This window comes from Musa acuminata, chromosome BXJ1-8, assembly GCF_036884655.1.
Source record: "Musa acuminata AAA Group cultivar baxijiao chromosome BXJ1-8, Cavendish_Baxijiao_AAA, whole genome shotgun sequence".
Taxonomy (NCBI): Eukaryota; Viridiplantae; Streptophyta; class Magnoliopsida; order Zingiberales; family Musaceae; genus Musa; species Musa acuminata.
Window position 1 is genome coordinate 12,833,326 of NC_088334.1, and position 18,331 is coordinate 12,851,656.

At 32.4% G+C, this 18,331-nt stretch overlaps 1 protein-coding gene and 2 long non-coding RNA genes across 3 annotated transcripts; 2 read left to right on the top strand and 1 right to left on the bottom strand.

Annotated features, from left to right (window-relative positions):
• Nucleotides 1–578: 578 nt before the first annotated feature.
• Nucleotides 579–7,714, top strand: LOC108953665 (uncharacterized). The gene is made up of 3 exons (XR_001979566.2): nt 579–709; nt 822–890; nt 7,547–7,714. It is a non-coding gene; the product is annotated as an uncharacterized LOC108953665 (long non-coding RNA).
• Nucleotides 2,398–8,530, bottom strand: LOC135587575 (beta-glucosidase 18-like). Its single transcript, XM_065079147.1, has 12 exons — nt 8,396–8,530; nt 6,870–6,936; nt 6,153–6,211; nt 5,974–6,049; nt 5,828–5,902; nt 5,517–5,604; nt 5,176–5,428; nt 4,846–4,961; nt 4,217–4,466; nt 3,529–3,631; nt 3,059–3,164; nt 2,398–2,842 (listed from the first exon to the last, which is right to left on the bottom strand). The coding sequence occupies exons 1-12, from the start codon at nt 8,519–8,521 to the stop codon at nt 2,635–2,637; spliced, it is 1,527 nt and encodes a 508-aa protein (XP_064935219.1). The 5' UTR covers nt 8,522–8,530; the 3' UTR covers nt 2,398–2,634.
• On the top strand, nt 7,986–9,758 carry LOC135587576 (uncharacterized). The gene is made up of 4 exons (XR_010475915.1): nt 7,986–8,162; nt 8,347–8,812; nt 8,984–9,413; nt 9,558–9,758. It is a non-coding gene; the product is annotated as an uncharacterized LOC135587576 (long non-coding RNA).
• Nucleotides 9,759–18,331: the final 8,573 nt, after the last annotated feature.

An 18,331-nucleotide genomic window follows, 5' to 3' on the forward strand; every position in this document is an offset into this window, starting at 1 on the left:
TTGAACGAGTAATGTTCCTCACATGTTGATTTTGTTGGCAAATACCCCCCAGAATCCAGGATCTGTACATGATGGGCTGTGATTACCTCCATGCAGATCTAAACTTCACATATTTGTAAGCTATGATTATCTCACTACCATAGGGTTCTTGACGTAAGTAGACAAAACTTATTTGTTGCGCTCTGTGTCTAAAGGTGTAAAGCATTGGCTGTGGAAGATTGTTAACAATGTTCTAGTTATAAATTTGCAGGTCATAATATATAATTCTTATGAACCCTTTTCGCAGAGGATATATATATATATATATATATATATATATATATATATATATATATATATATACTCGAATAAATTTTGACCTTTCCAACAGTGATTGAGAGTTATAACAGATAGGAAATGACAGATAAATTATAAACAATTCTTTTGCCTTTGAGGAATTAATATGCAAATATCTTCACACATCAAAAATTAAAGGGGCAATGACGCTATTTCAAAATTGCTAAGGGCAAATTAGTAAAAGAACCACTTTTCAAAACCCACCCACCCACCCGTTTTGCCCTTTACGTGAGAGAGCACGCGCGCGACCAATGGGGCCGTGGAAACCCTGAACAGACCCCCGTTGTTGATGACTTCCACCGTGGACGGCGGCGTCTTTAGCAATGAATCTCCGTTTTCTTCGATTTTAATCGTCGTTCCCGTCGAAATCAAGGTTCGCTTTTCTTCTCTCTCACCTGACTTGTCGAAAACGAGAACGTCATGTGCGTTATCACCGTACGATTTGATGGTATTTGGTCAACTAAAGTGTTGTTTCCTCTGATTAGATGGTGGAGGAGCGTTACATGGACGGTCATCGATTCATCAAGATTTGTCCTCGGAAGACGGATGGCGATGTAAGTAATAATTTTAGCTCATCTGATTGAGATTTTGCTTACTTGCAGAACATCAGATTACGTAAGGTTGAAGATTTATTCCGCTGCTTTCGAATGTTTCTTCAATTGGGTTCTTTTGCTTCAAGCTTAGTTGTTCTTGGAACATTCGTGCAAGTGCAATCCGTGTGTCGCCGAGTGATTGCTCAAACGAATGATTAAATTTGGTGGAAACCAAAGTCTATTCGGTCTTCAGTTGGAAGTTCTACTGAAAGTTTGGTGGAAACCATAGTTTGATTCAAATCAGATCGAAGTCGGAATCGAACGGGGCCGAAGGTTCATCGGTTCCAAACCGAACTGAAATTGGCCCCGGGTGATTTGGTTCCGTTTCTAGGTTTGGGAAATCAGAACTGCTTGTTTAGAAATCGATGGTTCAAGAATCGGAACTATTCGATTCGAATAGTCGGTTCCGTAATTTTAAATATTTTTTTATTATTCAAAAATAAATTTATGATTTTTTTTCATGTTTTAAATTTTTTTAGTTAAAAATAATAAATAACCAGGTACAACAAAGAAATCAATAATGTGATCTTAAATAATAAATCGGTAGATCAAACCCAAAACCTACGAAATGATATCTATAATCATTTAGAAGCTATTTTAAGTGATAAGGCACAATAATTTGAGTAATGTGATAATAGTTATTACATCATGGACCATGTTTATAGTAATAAACTGACATCACAACATAGATAAAAGTAATAAGGAGACACAACACAAATGGTATAGGACAATGTTTTCACGCTCTTAGGGATTATCTATGTGGATACTTATTACATATCAGTTTACATTCTCTGCAAGTGCAGGTGCCCTAATCCTCAGACTGCAGTTGCATGGACCTTTATGCAATGTGGTACCTAAGACTGGTATTGATCATTGGTTGTGACAAGGCTTGACACAAGGAATTTAACTTTATGGAGTTTCTGATAGAGACCATCACATCTTTCCACTTGGTGCAACTGGAGATATATATGTATATAAATATATATACATTGTGAATAATTTTCATAACTTTAACAATAGCATAAAATTGCCCAACATTTCTGCTGGTCCTTGACATGCTCCTCCTTTATCTTATTTTAGCACTTTCCCATGCTAATGAACTGTTGAAGTTATAATAGAACAGAACATATTTGGGTTTAACAGTGATAGTCATGGGCTAATCAATCAAAACCCTGGTGGTCATGCAAACTTCACAACTTTATATATATATATGAGAACTTTGTTATGCATGTGCGTTTCAGTGCTTGGTCTAAACCATTCCACATCTTATTGTTCTAATTCCTAACCCCAAAGGCCAACAACATATGTACCTTTCCTTTTTAGATTCATATGCAGTTTTAGATGCGCATACATAACTGTGTATCTGCATACTATTGTGTGTAGTACTTGAGATGTCACTCAATATAGGCACACCATGAATGATTGTTGTTTCTTAGCAAATTCAAGAACCATATTTACAAGGTATTGCTGCTGCAGATAAAATGAACATTATGTTCAGCACAATATCTTAATACATTACCACACAATCGTAATGTTTGTACATAACGATAACAAAAAGTGAAGCTGACTATTAAGATATATTTAAAATATATCTTACATTCTTGACGTTTCTGAATGTTTTCAATAATTTTTTCTCAATATTCTTCAACATGTGCACAAGGTTTCTCAAACAATATGATCTAGCAACTTCACCTCGAAAGGGGAATTAAATCTCATTATTTTGAGTGCTCGTCCTCAGGTGTAGCTTTTTACCACTGAGAAATTTCTTGTACCATTTAGCAGATAGCTTTGGGGTTCTTCTTTGTGTCTTGTAGTCAACATGAAAGAGTCCAAATCTGACGGTATAACCAAATGCCCACTCAAAATTATCTAGAAGAGACCAAGAGAAGTAACCTCTCACATCAGCTCCTTGGCTGCATTAGGATACACAGAATCAGCAAATTATTTTCTTTTTGTCTACAAGGTGACATGATAGATCCATGTATACGTTAGATGTCAAGTTTGACTTTAGAAAGATAATCAAAATATTTTGTAAAGGCATGATCTTGAGTATCTTTGGTTAGATATTTAGCACATAGTTCATATCTATAGGTGGAATTGCCTTGTTGTTTTTTATACCCAATGATTACCTTATGGCAGCAGACAAAAAGGTGAGGTAGGAGTGCATAAATTTTATCCTCTCTGTGTCATTGATCAATTCCTTTGTAAAGGCACCGCTGCTTCCTTGTGCATAACCTTGCAAGTGCAGAAGTGCCACACATGATGAAAAGATGCATTAAGGTGGAAGACGATAAGATTTTTCTTGTTTGTTTGCTAGAAATAAAAGTCTGTATCAATCAGAATGGAAATGATGATATGAACCGTGTTGTGCTTCAATGGATAGCATGTGACACATCAATAATTGGTAATGGCTACTAAATGTCCTCACTTGTTTATCATGAAGTGCTTTAGTGGAGTCTTAAAAAAATATCATAGAATTGGGTTGCAGAATAGGTGCGTCGGTCCAAGTCAATTTTTAACCTGATGCAAGTTGACCAACAAAGTACACAGCCAATCCAAGTTACATCTTACCATTTTCTTCTTCGACTTTACCACTTACCATTTTCCGTAATGTACATAGGTACATTGTTATATCTTTCCATGATGTACCGGACCATTTTTTCTATACCATATGGAACCGCATAATATGTTGGCAAGGCAGTCTGCAAGGCAAAATAAGTTCAGTAAGATTTTTTCTTTATGCATTCTTATTGTTTAAAGAACTATATTACAACCGCAAACAATTTCAGTACCAAACATTTCTGCTTATAACATGTGCTTCTTGTCCATAAACATTGCGAGTATGAGATCTAAGGTTGCATTTGGTTTTACATTAAAATAACCGTGTCAATATCCTAACAAAACAAAGTCTAACGAACCTGTATGTGTCATTCTTTTTGTATGGTTGCTCCCTCTTTAACCTTGATTATATTGGTTAAACTACTTCATATAGTTCAAAACAAACCTCTCCTAACTTCATTTACTCGGTTTGACCTCTAAACCGCAGTTTAACCCTCCTAAACACCGAACCAAATGCTACCTAAAACTATTCTGTGGTTGATGTTAGTGGAGGTTGCATGGGGTCATATTCTAGTCTTCTGCAGATATTTGAGCCAGACTGCTCTACCTTATAGAAGTCATGTTACAGAGGATTGAAGTAATTTAAAGCATGCAAGGGGACTAAAAGCTTAGTGTAAATATTCTACTCTGTTGTTTGAAAAATCGTCTGATTCGTTGCATGCTCATACCGGTTCTCCAATCAGCACTCCATCTTTGTATCCGGTGGTGGCTATTAATGCATCTCTCATGTAGCCATCCAAATCACATGAAGAGAGCATACAGTCCATCACATAATTGGTGGAGTAATGGTTGATTCCAATAAAGTCCAATTTGTTCAACAATAATTTCTTTTCTTCATAGGTGAATATGGGCAATCTTGAACCTAGGACTTCATGCATTTCTGATGGATAATCGCCAAGAAGTATGGGGTCTAAAATCCTACAAATACAAGAATTAGTATTAGACTACATCTAATGCATGATAAAGAGTATTCAGCACCCCATGTTGTTCCATGCAAGATTTGAAAAAATAACATACATAATAGGTAACATAAACTTTGTTACAGATACTCACATTGAATAGTGATATAAGTCTGTGTTCAGATACAATTTGCGACATGCAAATGCATTTTCTTTCACAACTCAACATACTGAAATAGCAAGGGAACTGAACTATGCAAAGAATTGATCAGGAGGAAACAAAAGTTTCACAGCATAAAGTCCTTCAATTTAGATTGTATTGAATTTTTTGTACTATATTCATGAGAGTAATAATATGATATTGACAGTGCCTATAAGTTCAGGTACAAGAAAAATACCATGGCCCTTCGAAAGATAAAGCTCGTTGAGTTGCCAAATAATCAGCTGTTGAATTTGTCAATGGCTCATACCACTTTGAGGTGATCACTATCCCAATGGATCCACCTTGTTTGACCTTGAAAAAGATGCATTAAGTTACTCATTTTTATAGGCAGCACGAGAATAGATAGGTCTTTCGAGGCTTTTGCATTTACTTTATTATGCAATTTATTTCCTTTCAATATAGATAGAACACAGATAAAGGAGAATTCTAACCTTGATTTCATAAAAATTAAAAAGGACATCTAGGACAATTAAGATACAATTGGCAGCAATATATTCAGAACCACCTGATAGTTTTTTCTATAGATATCAACTGCAGTTGCATGTGATAAGATAATATTGTGGGCAGCTATATATGGTTCGACTTCAGAATCTCCAGTAGTACAGTTCGCATATGGTTCTGAACAACGGCCTGGGGGATACTTTCCAAACGCATAACTAAATTTTACAAAAAGGTTTGGTTCATTGAATGTGGTCCAGAATTTTACTCTGTCACCAAATTCCTTGAAACATACTTCTGCAAGATGTCCAAAATCTTCCCTGAAAATGTGCATTGGCCATTAAAGGGCAATTAGTGCCTATGAAACATTGAGCTTGTAAGAAGTCAAGGTTGTAAAATAGAACATACCTTATTTGTGGACTCAACCATGAACCATACCGGTCTTCAAGTTCTTGAGGTACATCAAAATGATTCAGCGTTACGAATGGTTGTATTCCTAGCCAGCAAAGAAATAAAACATAATGATAGTGACAGTCTTTGTTTCTGATTTGCATGGTTGTATTCCTAGCCAGCAAAGAAATAAAACATAATGATAGTGACCGTCTTTGTTTATGATTTGCATAGAAGTTAGTTATTATGCTTGTAATTCCAAGTTTACTATTAAAAGGTTACATGCAAATATTAGGATGAAATATATGAATTAGAGAGTAGCCATTTACCTTTGACTAAAAGGGAATCAATAATCCTATTGTAGAATTTTATTCCAACTGGGTTTACATCCCCAAATCGACCTCCTATTTGTCAGAAAAAGTTTCATGAGTAACAGATCTAATTTGCAACATAACAGTAGATGAACAGAACTCACTTGGAAGAATTCTTGACCATGACATGGAGAATCTGTAGGAGTTAACGCCAAGGGAATGCATTAAGCTAATATCTTCCTGCTCAATAATATCAGTGTACCAGTGGGAAGGCAATATATCATTCTTCTTTGAATAATAATTATATTTCTCTGTTGTTATGATCTTTGATGCGATGATTTACCATGTATCGATGATAATGATCATCAGCAATGTCACCAGTTCTCCCATCTTTAATTTTTCCTGATAAAGGAAAAAAATGTTGAGGCTTTTATTAGTAGTTTGTGCAAACAGCCTTGAGTGCACATGGAAACAAATAGAATCTGACTTCACAATATAAACTTTTTTTTTTTTTTTTTTTTTTTCTGTTTCTTCTCATGGAAATCATGTAAAACAGCCCATACGGTTATATGGGATGTGGATATGAGTTAAGGGGAAGTGTGTATGAATATACAAGATTACAGTACAAGTTAACTCGGAGCCAGAAAGAATAGGTAAATATTTTACAATATAAAAGTGCAAGTCAAAATTCAGAAATGAGTTAGAATCCTGTTTCTCATTCCAGGGGACAACAATGCATTTGATGATTTTTGTTATTAACCGTCATGTCAACCCTTGACATGAGATGTAAAGGAATTTAACTTACTAGTAAAGTCCGTCTGTGAAGTCTTGATTTTACAAAATAACTACATCCACTGTTGATGTATCACACTACCATATCAGATAGGTTGCATTTCTGTTCTTTTATGGAAAAAAGATCCTAAAATGTTTATGATGCTATGTCTTGCCAAAGAAATTATACAAAGCCAGGCTACTGAAGAGACTCTCATGTTATAGTACACATGTTTAGTATTTACTATGCTGATGAAAAACAAAGATTGTGAAATAATAGTGACATCACCTGGTAAGTGAGTGAAAACATCCCAATTGCTCAAACTCTTGTTACCTTCTAAATATGCACCTTCAATCTGAAAGAATATGGATAAAGAACATTTAAGGAAATATGAACATGTATCACAAATGATTTATTTTTTCAATCAAATGATTAAGCCATGAAGATGTATTTCTATTGATCTCCAATATGACACCATGACCATCCCTGATATTTGGAAGAGGGAACCATTGCACTTTGTACAAATTTGTGCTTTTCAGATCTCGTGAAAGGAACTTCTGTAGGTCTATTATTGGCTTTTGTTCCCCTTTTTGCAAATGCTTTCATTTTGGTCCCAAAAGTTAAAGATTATGCTATGATAAAAATGGCTTTTAAGGTTCGATTATGTTGCTTGTTGAATTTGAAGTGCCACAACATATGACTATTTCAATGTTCCATCAGCCTGCCGTTATCTAAACCCACGTATGTCTCTGTTTTACAGGATCAGAAATTTGTTTAAGTGGGTTTCATTCAAAATCACACCTCAACTAGTTTTCCCTAGTCTTTTTTTTTTTATAATGTACGTTAAGATGATAGTTCTTGAATTTTGTTTTCATTTTTTAACCACCCTCGCCTGCTTAACTTGAAGAAACCATTAATTGTTTCCTTTATTAATGTTGCATGTTCATATTATTTGCATCATGCAGTTATTTGAGTCATAGTTCTATGGAGAAAATCAGGCGAATTGAATCGGACCGGATGGGTTGCTTTTGGGCAGTTTTTGCTTGCTTGGTAAACCATTTTTCTGAACAACCCTCAGTTATAGATTTAGGTACTTCCCTATACTGTTCTTTTGACAGAACCGCTTTATCATGTCTTCTTTCCTCTGATATCTGCTATTACACAGTATAAAATTTTTTGTTTGCAATGATTGGGATGGAATCTTGATATGTCGACTCATTTGAAATCTCAATTTATTTTTGTGAAGATTTCTTTAAGTGCAATGTTTGCAATGATTGTTTCAAATAATTAAATAACTTTTTCTTGCAGCTGAGTATACATATGCAAATATTTTTTGTTTATCAGCACGAAAACTACCCAAATGAAAGTTTTCTGATTCAGGCATCACATGAAATCGAAAAGAGAGAGATGAAAGGATCTAAACATTTTGAATCGTGACATGTCCTTTTCTGATTCAGGCATGTAGTAGTACCATATCATGGCTGTATGTTTCCAGAACCACCGTGATCCGAGAATTCTTTGTGGCTCTGTGCCCATCCACTGACCATTGCTGGCTTGGATGTGCCCCCCGAGCCATGATAGGTATGTACTTCCTCGATCAAGCTATGTACAAAGTCTGCAACTTTTTTTGTTTTCATGCGACCATTTTATCTTACAGGGCGTGGTCTCCTCTATACCATCTTAAGACAAAGATGAAGCATAATTAAAGATCTTTTGCAGATTGACAGCATTGTCTCTTTCTTTTTTTTCCTTATTTCTCTTCTAGGAAGAAGTGAATTTTCAAGTGCTGCAAATCTGAAACATCATCAGATTACCTGATAAGAAGAGGTTGCGGTGCCGAAGAGGAAAGTGGAAGTGAAATCGCTCCGACTGAAGCATGCGACCGAGGAAAGCAGTTGGAAGAAGAGGGTGATTGCCAAGGTCTTCTTGTTGATCCCCATCCTCCAAAAACCGACCACCTCTCCTTCAGCTCTCCTCCCTGAGAGAGGATGAAGTTTCAGCTCTTGTGGAGTTCGACCAGGTAAGAAGCAATCAGGTATCAATCCCCGGGGTCCACTCCATTATTTCTTATTCTACTTGGCCATTGTTAACATCACATCTCGCATGGGTCGCGTGGTGGTTGAAGGTATATATATATAATATGTGTGTACAACGATAACCGCAAACAAGTCCAAAGATGCGCGGTACGAAACCATGCGCGTCACACGTCTTCTCCAAATGAAAGGCCACAGGTATTTATTCCTCCTAATATGTCCGTGTCACTCTTATTTCAATCTCTAATATCGGTTGTCTTTTGTTGATTGCTGACTTAGATGCAACAAGATGTTCTTATCATCTACTCCTGTTTTAATCTTTTCATTAGTATGTAACAAGATGTCCATTTGATCTTCATCCATTTGCAGGAATAGAAATCGAGAGTGATGGTTTTAGAGGGACTCGTTGCTCTGCACATCTACTCCGTGAGTGTCTTTCTCATATGGAATTTGTTTCCACAGCAAGTATTGATCGACTTTTCAAGTTGCGTGCACTCCCAACTCTCAATCCTTCACCCCCGTTTATTTACTTGTTGACATGTGGTCTGTTGAATCGAGTGTCGATATCCCGTCTTTTTTTGCCCTAAAGAAAAAGAACACGTGTATGTCGTACCAATCATATCGTGGATTGAAGATGGAGTAGGAATTTGGTGGTCTGCCTATTGGACCACAGCAGCTGAGCGGCACTTGATGCGTCGGTGGCGGGAGCGGGCCCCAGTCGTTTGACCTGTATCCGCCTCCCATCGTAAGGCAAGTGGACAAGACGGGCGAATATAAAACGGGTCGGATCTACCTCGAGGTGATTCTTGATCTGCCCGAACTCATTCCGGTCCTTTTTATCATCGTAAAACCATGTGGTCACCACGAACACAACATTCTGGTCCTTTTTTTTTATTTTTTTTTCTGGCAACACTAACTATTCATTTCTTTTTGCTTTTCGCAGAATGTGATGGAACTGTGGAACCAAATGCCGAACCGCAGGTTTGTTCGAAGGATTATTATGGTGATACTGATCTGATGTGTTTTTGGAGTGGATTGATGAAGATGCAGAGTGCCCATATTGTGAAGGACTGGGCTACACCATTTGTTTGATGTTTGTGATGTTAACTTTACTGCACTATTTTCATATCAAAAGTTTTCGCAGGTCGGTTATTTGGGACCATATATCCCTAAATTACTTCAAAAGAGAAGAAAAATGCTCCATCTAGAGTTTCCGGGGATGCATGATTTCATAGTGCATCCGAATGTTCTTGATTTGTGGAGCTCGGTGATGAGAAAAAGTCCGTTCATGTAGTAGCTGCCACGGCAAGTAGTTGGCATATTTTGTTGTTGGTAATCGACGCATTTCGAGATGAAAATTATAATTATATTATTATTATATAAAAAATTTTAATGTCATAAACTAAAATAGAATAATGATAGATTAAATATTTGAATAAATGAATTTAAGGACATAAATAAATTTTTAAAATTTAAATATTAATTTTTATATATTTTTTCTATGAATCGTTTAGGTTAATTCATATAAATCTATATATCTATTTTGAAAATTTATTTTCATATTAATATGATGTAATATAAAAATCATAATGAGTTAGTAATATTATATTGATTCTTAACACGTTTATTAGATAAATGTCTCGTTGTGATTAATGCTTTTTTTATGAGTAAAATTTTTAGTTATATAATTAATTTTATATAGTTTTATATTATCCCTTAAGTCATGTTGTTATGATAGATTCTTTCGTAGTTATTGAATAATTTGATGTGTTTTCAAAACATCATTATGCTCTATTGACTTCGATTCTTCTTTTATTACATTATACAATTTTTCACGATTGTCAATTTTCATAACTTGTGAAATTATAAGGGATTCTTTTAATTCATATGTCATAATCATATTTTTATAAATATAATATATAATAATAAAAAAATGATAGATCTTCTTTCCCTTAAAGATCTTCTCAAAATTATCGATTGTGATTGTTTTATCATATTATTAGCGATGACATCAATAACATGTGCAAGTTTATTAATGTTATTTTATTATTTACATTCATAAATTCTCTTAAAAATTTAAGAAATAATAATCTCTTAAATAAAAAAATGATAAAGGAGCATCAAACTAAAACATACAATACCACTTTAACGTAAAGATTTTTTATAAATTTATATAATATTTATAAACTCATTTGATTTATTTGATAAATTATATTTCGATCTCTTACTATTACTCACTCCTTTAATAATATAAAAAATATTATGAGATTTTTCTATTTTAGTCTTAATTCTTTCTAAACAGATATACTAGTTAACTCATTTAAGTTTTCTATATCCTTAATTTTATTATAGTAAATTTTAAATGAGTTAAACTAAAAAAATTAAAATTAAAAATAAATTATACAAGAAATAACTCGACTACATTCATAATATTCTTAACAACAAATACTATCATACTATATCTCATTCAATTTTTTTATTAATCTGTTAACAAATTACTTACAAATAAATTTAAATTGATCTTTAAATATTCTAATGTGTTGGTCGTAGACTATAATAAAGTCTAAATATTACTAGTAATTATCATAAAAATAAGTCTTTTAATTTTTTTTAATCATTTATCTTAATTATTTATTTAATAAAAATTAGTTATGTCTATGATCATTTTAACATCAAAGTCTAATGCTATCACATCCCGGATTTATAAAAAGAATAATAAATTAGTATTTTATTATTCATCATTTACATAATAAACTCATTTATTATTCATCATTTATTATTCATCGATCCGATCTGATAGATCAACCTGACTCAAGCCGGACCCTAATTAGACTCATCTTATTAAATTAAATTTTAATATTTAAAATTATTAAAAAATAACTTAAATCCATTAACTAAAAATCCATTAACTTAAAATTCTCGATATCATCTCCTTGGGAAGTCCTTTCCTCAATACTCCCATTATTAGGCTCAGTGAGGAATGAGGGAATAGGAATCCCCTTTATATAAGAGAAGATGAGATCTCCTCATAATGTGAGTAATAATTTAATTCTTATTTTAATTTATTTTTATTTTTCTTTCACATAAAAAAGAGAAATATAATATTTATTTCTTATAGTTCACTCACGAAAATGGAATATAAACTATTTACTTTCTAAAAATCAAATCACTCGTTAGGAAATAAATTAATTAATAGAATTTCTAACTTATCCATATAATTAAGGAAACCAAATTAAATTATTTCCTTAAATACATTACACAAATAGAAGTTAATAATAAAACAATACATCATTTATAGTAATTAATTTATGTTAAGAGAGAAATTATCGGTGATTACATTTCTCCCTCACTTAATAAAAATTTGGTCCCCAAATTTGATTAAAAATAATATTAATCAATATAGTTATCTCTTGCAATACCAAGTTAAATGACAAAACTAAATTAGCTTGAAACATATTCAGATTTAATATGTCACTCCAAAACTTTTAAGTCAAAAGATATATATTTTTTTAACATAAAATATATGATAAATTAATGAAACTCATTAAATAAATTTGGTTTTAGATTACCCATATATCAAATTTTATATATGATAAATCAATAAAATTTTTAAGTTTTAAAAATTGATTGATTGTTGACATAAAATATAAGTTGAGGTGCAACTCAACAATAAAAAATAATTGAAATGATGAAAATTTATCCAACTATTCAACATATATTTTTTTTTATAATTTTAAATTATTTATATATTATATATGTCAAAGAAATAACATTATATTTAATCCTCATTAGATCTCGTCGTTACATTAAACAAATAATATCTTATAATTAATTTGACATTAAATCAAAACTCTATTCAAATTAATTACTCATACAATTAAGTTTAAATATTGATGCATGATCAAATTTATTCAACTCCAAAGGTATATATTTTATTAATGTCAATAATAACTTCTACAAACCATCCTAGCATATGTAAAATCAAATCCTAATTTTAAGAATAATATATGTTAACAAAAATTATAAATGTAAATACTTTTTAATTTATATTTTTAAAAGATCCTATAAAATTTTTGAACCTAAAATTATCAAAACTTATACATATGATAGAATAATTGAAACTTAGTATAATCTTTAATTAGTAAAACTAGATATTTTAACTATAAACATTCATAATAATGTAAGACAAAATAAAAAAAATTAATTATCGATCCTAAAGAAACCATAACAAATATGTTTTATTAATTTACCGTATTCATAATTATAGATAAAATAATATTCTAGAACAAAGGGTAACAAAAATAATATGTCAAACTATAGTAGAAATTATGTCAAACTTTCTTCATATATAATCTACTTTAAATTTATAACAAAATTATATGAATGAATTTTAGGTCCCTCACATGAAAATGATATGGTCGAAATAATAAATACTATAAGACTTATGTAAGAAACTTAATTTATTTACTTTTTATAAAATAAAATGAAAATTCTAACTAACTTGCATCATATAATATTTCTAGTCAGATGACCAAATTATTTTTTAAAAGTATTAGATATAAATCTAATATGTGCATCTTCATGAATTACTAAGTCAATTGATATTATTTATTTATTAAATTAACAATCCTAATTTACTTTTCAAAAAGGGGACAAGAGGGCCATGGAAAAATTATATTCAAAATGTAAAACGAGAATTTATAAGATAAACTAATACAACATTTATTTTAATTTAGAGAAAAATAAAATTTTGACCTTTTACTCTATAATCCTATTTCAACTCATTTAACTAGATTCTCTTTTAGTAATATCTTTAATCAATTATTTTTATAAAAAGAATCATATTTGACTTAAAAAATGATCATAATATCTTAAATTTATATTTTAGTTGTATTATAATCTAATTCTCAAAATATAAATCTCAAAAATTAATTGGATCATCTAATATTTTAACCTTATGATCACATATTCCAACAGGTCCTTAAAATCATTGCTCTGATACCATTAAATTATCATATCTTGGATTTATAAAAAGACCAATAAATCAGTAATTTATTATTCATAATTTATATAATAAACTCTCTTTTATTTTTTCATTCTTCTTTAAATTCAAATCCTTATATTTATAATAGTAAATATTCTATTAATTAGAAAAAGAACCATATCTTCTTAATAGGGTCAAAAGTCTCTTCTACCCAAACTTCAGATCTATTATAAAATAGTAGATTACTCTGAAAATAAATATAAGATAAAAACATATTAGCAAATACACATGTTGATAGGAACCTCAAAATAATCATTAAAATAATATTCAATATTTATGAAATAAAAATAAGTATCAATAATTCAATAAGAAATGATAATATATCGATTCATTATAAAACTTATGTATCAAAAAAATGATGATAATTTCTTATATAATAAATAAAATCATGCAACAACAACATGCAACACATATATACATAATAACAAAGGCATACATCACCCGATGGTGCACTCTTTTAACAATGGATGGAGAGGCATATTCTACGGGATGGATTTCTCCTAATAGCGGATGGAGAGGCATATTCCACGGGATGGATTCCTCCTAATAGCGGATGGAGAGGCATATTCCACGGGATGGATTCCTTTCACATCGGAAGTGAGCAGATGGAGAGGCATAAAATGGTCTGATGAGTGTACTACTATCAACTTCAGCTTAAGTATTTTGGTCAGTGGTTTAGACCAAACAAAATTGATAGGTTAGTTAGCCCATCAGGCTTGGATTGTGACATTTGGTATTAGAGTCGACCTAGTATTTGGGCTTTGGGCATGGTGAGGGGGCTCGAGTAGGAAAGGGCTACCCATAGATGGAGTTAGAAAACTTGTCACGACGTGGAGCCACCATTGGGTTACGTCTCACATGCACTATGCTAGGGTTTGATCTGGGTCATGCTAGGCCTTGACGAGGACGTCAAGCCTTTGAGTGGGGGAGATTATAACACCCCTAATTAGTCCCACATTGGAAGTGGGCAAGATTGAGATTGACTTATAAAGATCTGATGAGTATATTACTATTAACTTCACCTTAAGCATTTTGATCAATGGTTTAGATCAAACGAAGTTGATAGGCCAGTTAGGGTCATGACAAATACACTTAGTATAAATTACATATACATTAGATATTTATAATAATTTAATTAAAAAATATAGGGAAATTTATAAAAATATAACGAAGGAAGTATCATTATAAATATCCTACATCCAAAATGGTATCATTCTATCTTATTACATAACTACTTAAAATAGATTTATTTTTTGGATTATCTAAATTTACTAATTATGTATGTTATTATAAATATTATTTTTAATATCATTTAGAATTAATTTTTAATATAATTTTATAAGTTAATAGTCTATATTTCTTTGATGGATACAAGAGCAATATAATAATAAAATATCTTATAAATGATAAAATATTTATTATTATTTATATCTCATAGTCTATCATCCTAGATTACTTTGGTAGTTACTTGTCAAATAAAACTTATGAATATAAATGACACATAATATTCATCAAATTTTTTCAATCTAATTTACATTGAAATAAATTTAATAATAATTATTAAATATTAATTATTATAAAATTGATATTGTTGAATCTCGATGATGAAACTAATTTATAGTATTTATGATTTGATCTGTGTTTAGAGTGACGCAGGAAGCTTCGATCAAGGAAAGACAATTGAAGTAGAAAGAATCATGTTGGGCTAAAAAAAAACATGTTAGAAGATTGGGCGTCGAGCTAAAGGATCGATCGACGTATCGGTAGAAGGCTTCGGTCCATGGGTTCGGGCATCGAGCCAAGAAGAGCAGAAATTGTGTCAAGTAAATCAGAGTTGCGGAGGTCAACTGGTCGATTGAGAAATAGGCCACAAGAGAGGATGATGCACCGAAGATTCGGACGAAGCATTGATAAACCAATGACATATCGGACAACACTTGATTTACTTTGTAATAATTGTCTAGATTGAAGTAGGTTTTATGTGGGCAGGATAAACTACGATAGCAAGGCATAAAGCAAAATAAAGTCCCAGAGTCACAAACACGATTTCGTTGGGTGTTCGAGAGTTCGTCGGAAGTCCGGATGTTCGTTAGGAGTTTTGCCGGAATTGATTGAGAAGTCTAGGAGCTTGCTAAAAAAGCTCATCGAAACTCGCTAAGAAGATCGCCATGAAGTCCAGGAGCTTGCCGGGAGTCCACTGGAACATTGTCGAGAGATCATCGGAAGTTCGCCGGAAGCTCACCGGAAGAAACATAGACTTATGGACTTATTTAACTTAGAAAATATCTTAAAATTTGTAATTATCACATAATTGGATTGGAATTGGACCAACTAAATTAGGGGTCAGTTGGGCCCTTGTTTGGGCTGTGTTGGGTCAAGTGGAAAGCTCAAACAATGACCAAATAGGTGAAACCGTTGTAGCACAATCTTCGAGACCGTGTCAAGTGATGATACCGCCTAGACACAATCTCTGAGAGACTGTCAGGCAGTGGTACCACTCAACTAGATGGTGGTACCGTTATGACCCGGGAAACCCAGGATGAGACTCTTTTAGGCTCCAAGTTTGAATCCACTTGAGGCCTATAAATACCCCTCTCATCCCTAGTTAAAGGACACAAGAATTGAGAGTGAAAAAGAAAGAAACGTTGCTGTAATCTTGTGTGAATTCTTCTCCTTCTTCTAACGGTTTCACCAAACAGGTGAAACCGTTGTAGCACAATCTTCGAGACCGTGTCAAGTGATGGTACTGCCTAGACACAATCTCTAAGAGACTGTCAGGCAGTGGTACCGCTCAACTAGGTGGTGGTACCGTTATGACCCGGGAAACCCAGGATGAGACTCTTTTAGGCTCCAAGTTTGAATCCACTTGAGGCCTATAAATACCCCTCTCATCCCTGGTTAAAGGACACAAGAATTGAGAGTGAAAAAAAAAGAAACGTTGCTGTAATCTTGTGTGAATTCTTCTCCTTCTTCTAAGTGTTAGAATAGTTTGAGAGAGGAGTAAGTGAGGGTGTAAGGGTTATCTCCTAAATCCGGTAAAAGGAGAAAGAGCTGTTAAAGGTGGTTGGTCTTCGCCTATTGAAAGAAGACCGATAGTGGATGTTGGTGGCCTCGACGGAGGAGGAATCAGGAGTGGATGTATGTCATGACGAACAAACCACTATAAACTCGGTTTGCATTTACTTCTTGCAATTTACTTTTATAGCAAACTGCCTCTCCTCCTTACTGTGCTTTTATTATGCCTATGCTCGTGAATGCTTTCAAGTTAACATCTTCCGAATCGATTTTAATCAAAACAAAAAATTCAAACTAACGTTTTTATTGCTATATTAATTCACCCCCCTTAGTGCCGACTCGTTCCAAACAGATATGATAGCTAAAAATATGATAAATCATAATTATATATTTATGTAAAAAATAAATATTATTTCATAACTTCAAACATATACATATGAATAATTAAATAAATATCTAGAACAATAATTAAATTTTAATTATCAAATATAAAATTGATAATTGATAATTTTATTATTTCTGTATGAATCCTTACATAGACTAGTCAACTTTATTTAATTGGGCAAGCTTAAGGTTAGGTTAAACATTAGCTCTATTAGATCAATCAAAATTAAAGTTGATTAAAATTTAACTCTTTTCGAATTTGATTAAAACTTGATCGATTGAATCTAAATCAAGTCAAGCAGTTAAAATATAATAATGATTAAGTTTAATTAAAATATTTAATTAAAATATATCAAATTATTTAATTTTATAATTAAGAATATAAGTCAAATTTATTTAATTTTTGAAGGCTAAAATTATATTTTTTTCTTAGGATATATAATGAAAATATATAGTTTCTATATGGCAAAATTATCAAAAGGATATAGATTGGAATTAAAGGCTATGTAAGGGAAAAACTATAATTTCAATAGTGAAACCTTAAGATTCTCTCTTAGCCACCACGTTCCATCATGCCCACGCCCGTGGGTCCTTATGGTGGTGCACTAACCATTAGTCGCTTATGTTTCACTCGCAATGGGATGATATTCTCGTGTGGTTGATCGATAATCTCACTATTGTAGTGTCTTACTATTGTGCCCATGTGCAAATTGTTAGTCATAGATGTCCTGTAAGCCAATCACGTGAGTGATGACATATAAAACATGACACGCAGTCTTTTTGCATATTATTATTATGATATTTTCTCACTTTGTATTACTTACTGCACAAATATATGATGATATCCATGGATCTGTGAATGAGATTTGGATCGTGATGAGATCACGATAATGAGATCGATTCACCTTTAAACATAGACCATAAATAATCTCGGTCATTGGTTACTCGAGAAGGACATCGAGATAACTGGATAGACTATTGTGCTGTATACCCATCCATATAATGGAGGTAGCTAGTCTCATAGCTACTTGTGTGGAGACATTAGGGCTATAGTGCAGGTGCTCATTGGAGAATGAGTTTACTAATTGATCCTCTCACGAAATACTAAATGTTTGATGATACCTCATTATCATACACTAATTTCATCGTTCTAGTGGTATACCTGGTTCTTAGATTTAAGATACCAAGGATATCCTGTATGAGTACCTCAATCTTTGATACTGGACTTATAGGTTTGAAAGTTTCAAATCTACCATAATCGATCATCATGAGTG

Excerpts from the sequence above, each read along its gene's own strand:
- LOC135587575 (XM_065079147.1), bottom strand. The coding sequence starts at position 8,521 with ATGGGGATCAACAAGAAGACCTTGGCAATCACCCTCTTCTTCCAACTG. Across the intron at positions 5,903-5,973 it reads ATGGTCAAGAATTCTTCCAA|GAGGTCGATTTGGGGATGTA; the intron begins GTGAGTTCTGTT and ends TCTGACAAATAG. Across the intron at positions 5,605-5,827 it reads TGATTCCCTTTTAGTCAAAG|GAATACAACCATTCGTAACG; the intron begins GTAAATGGCTAC and ends TTTGCTGGCTAG.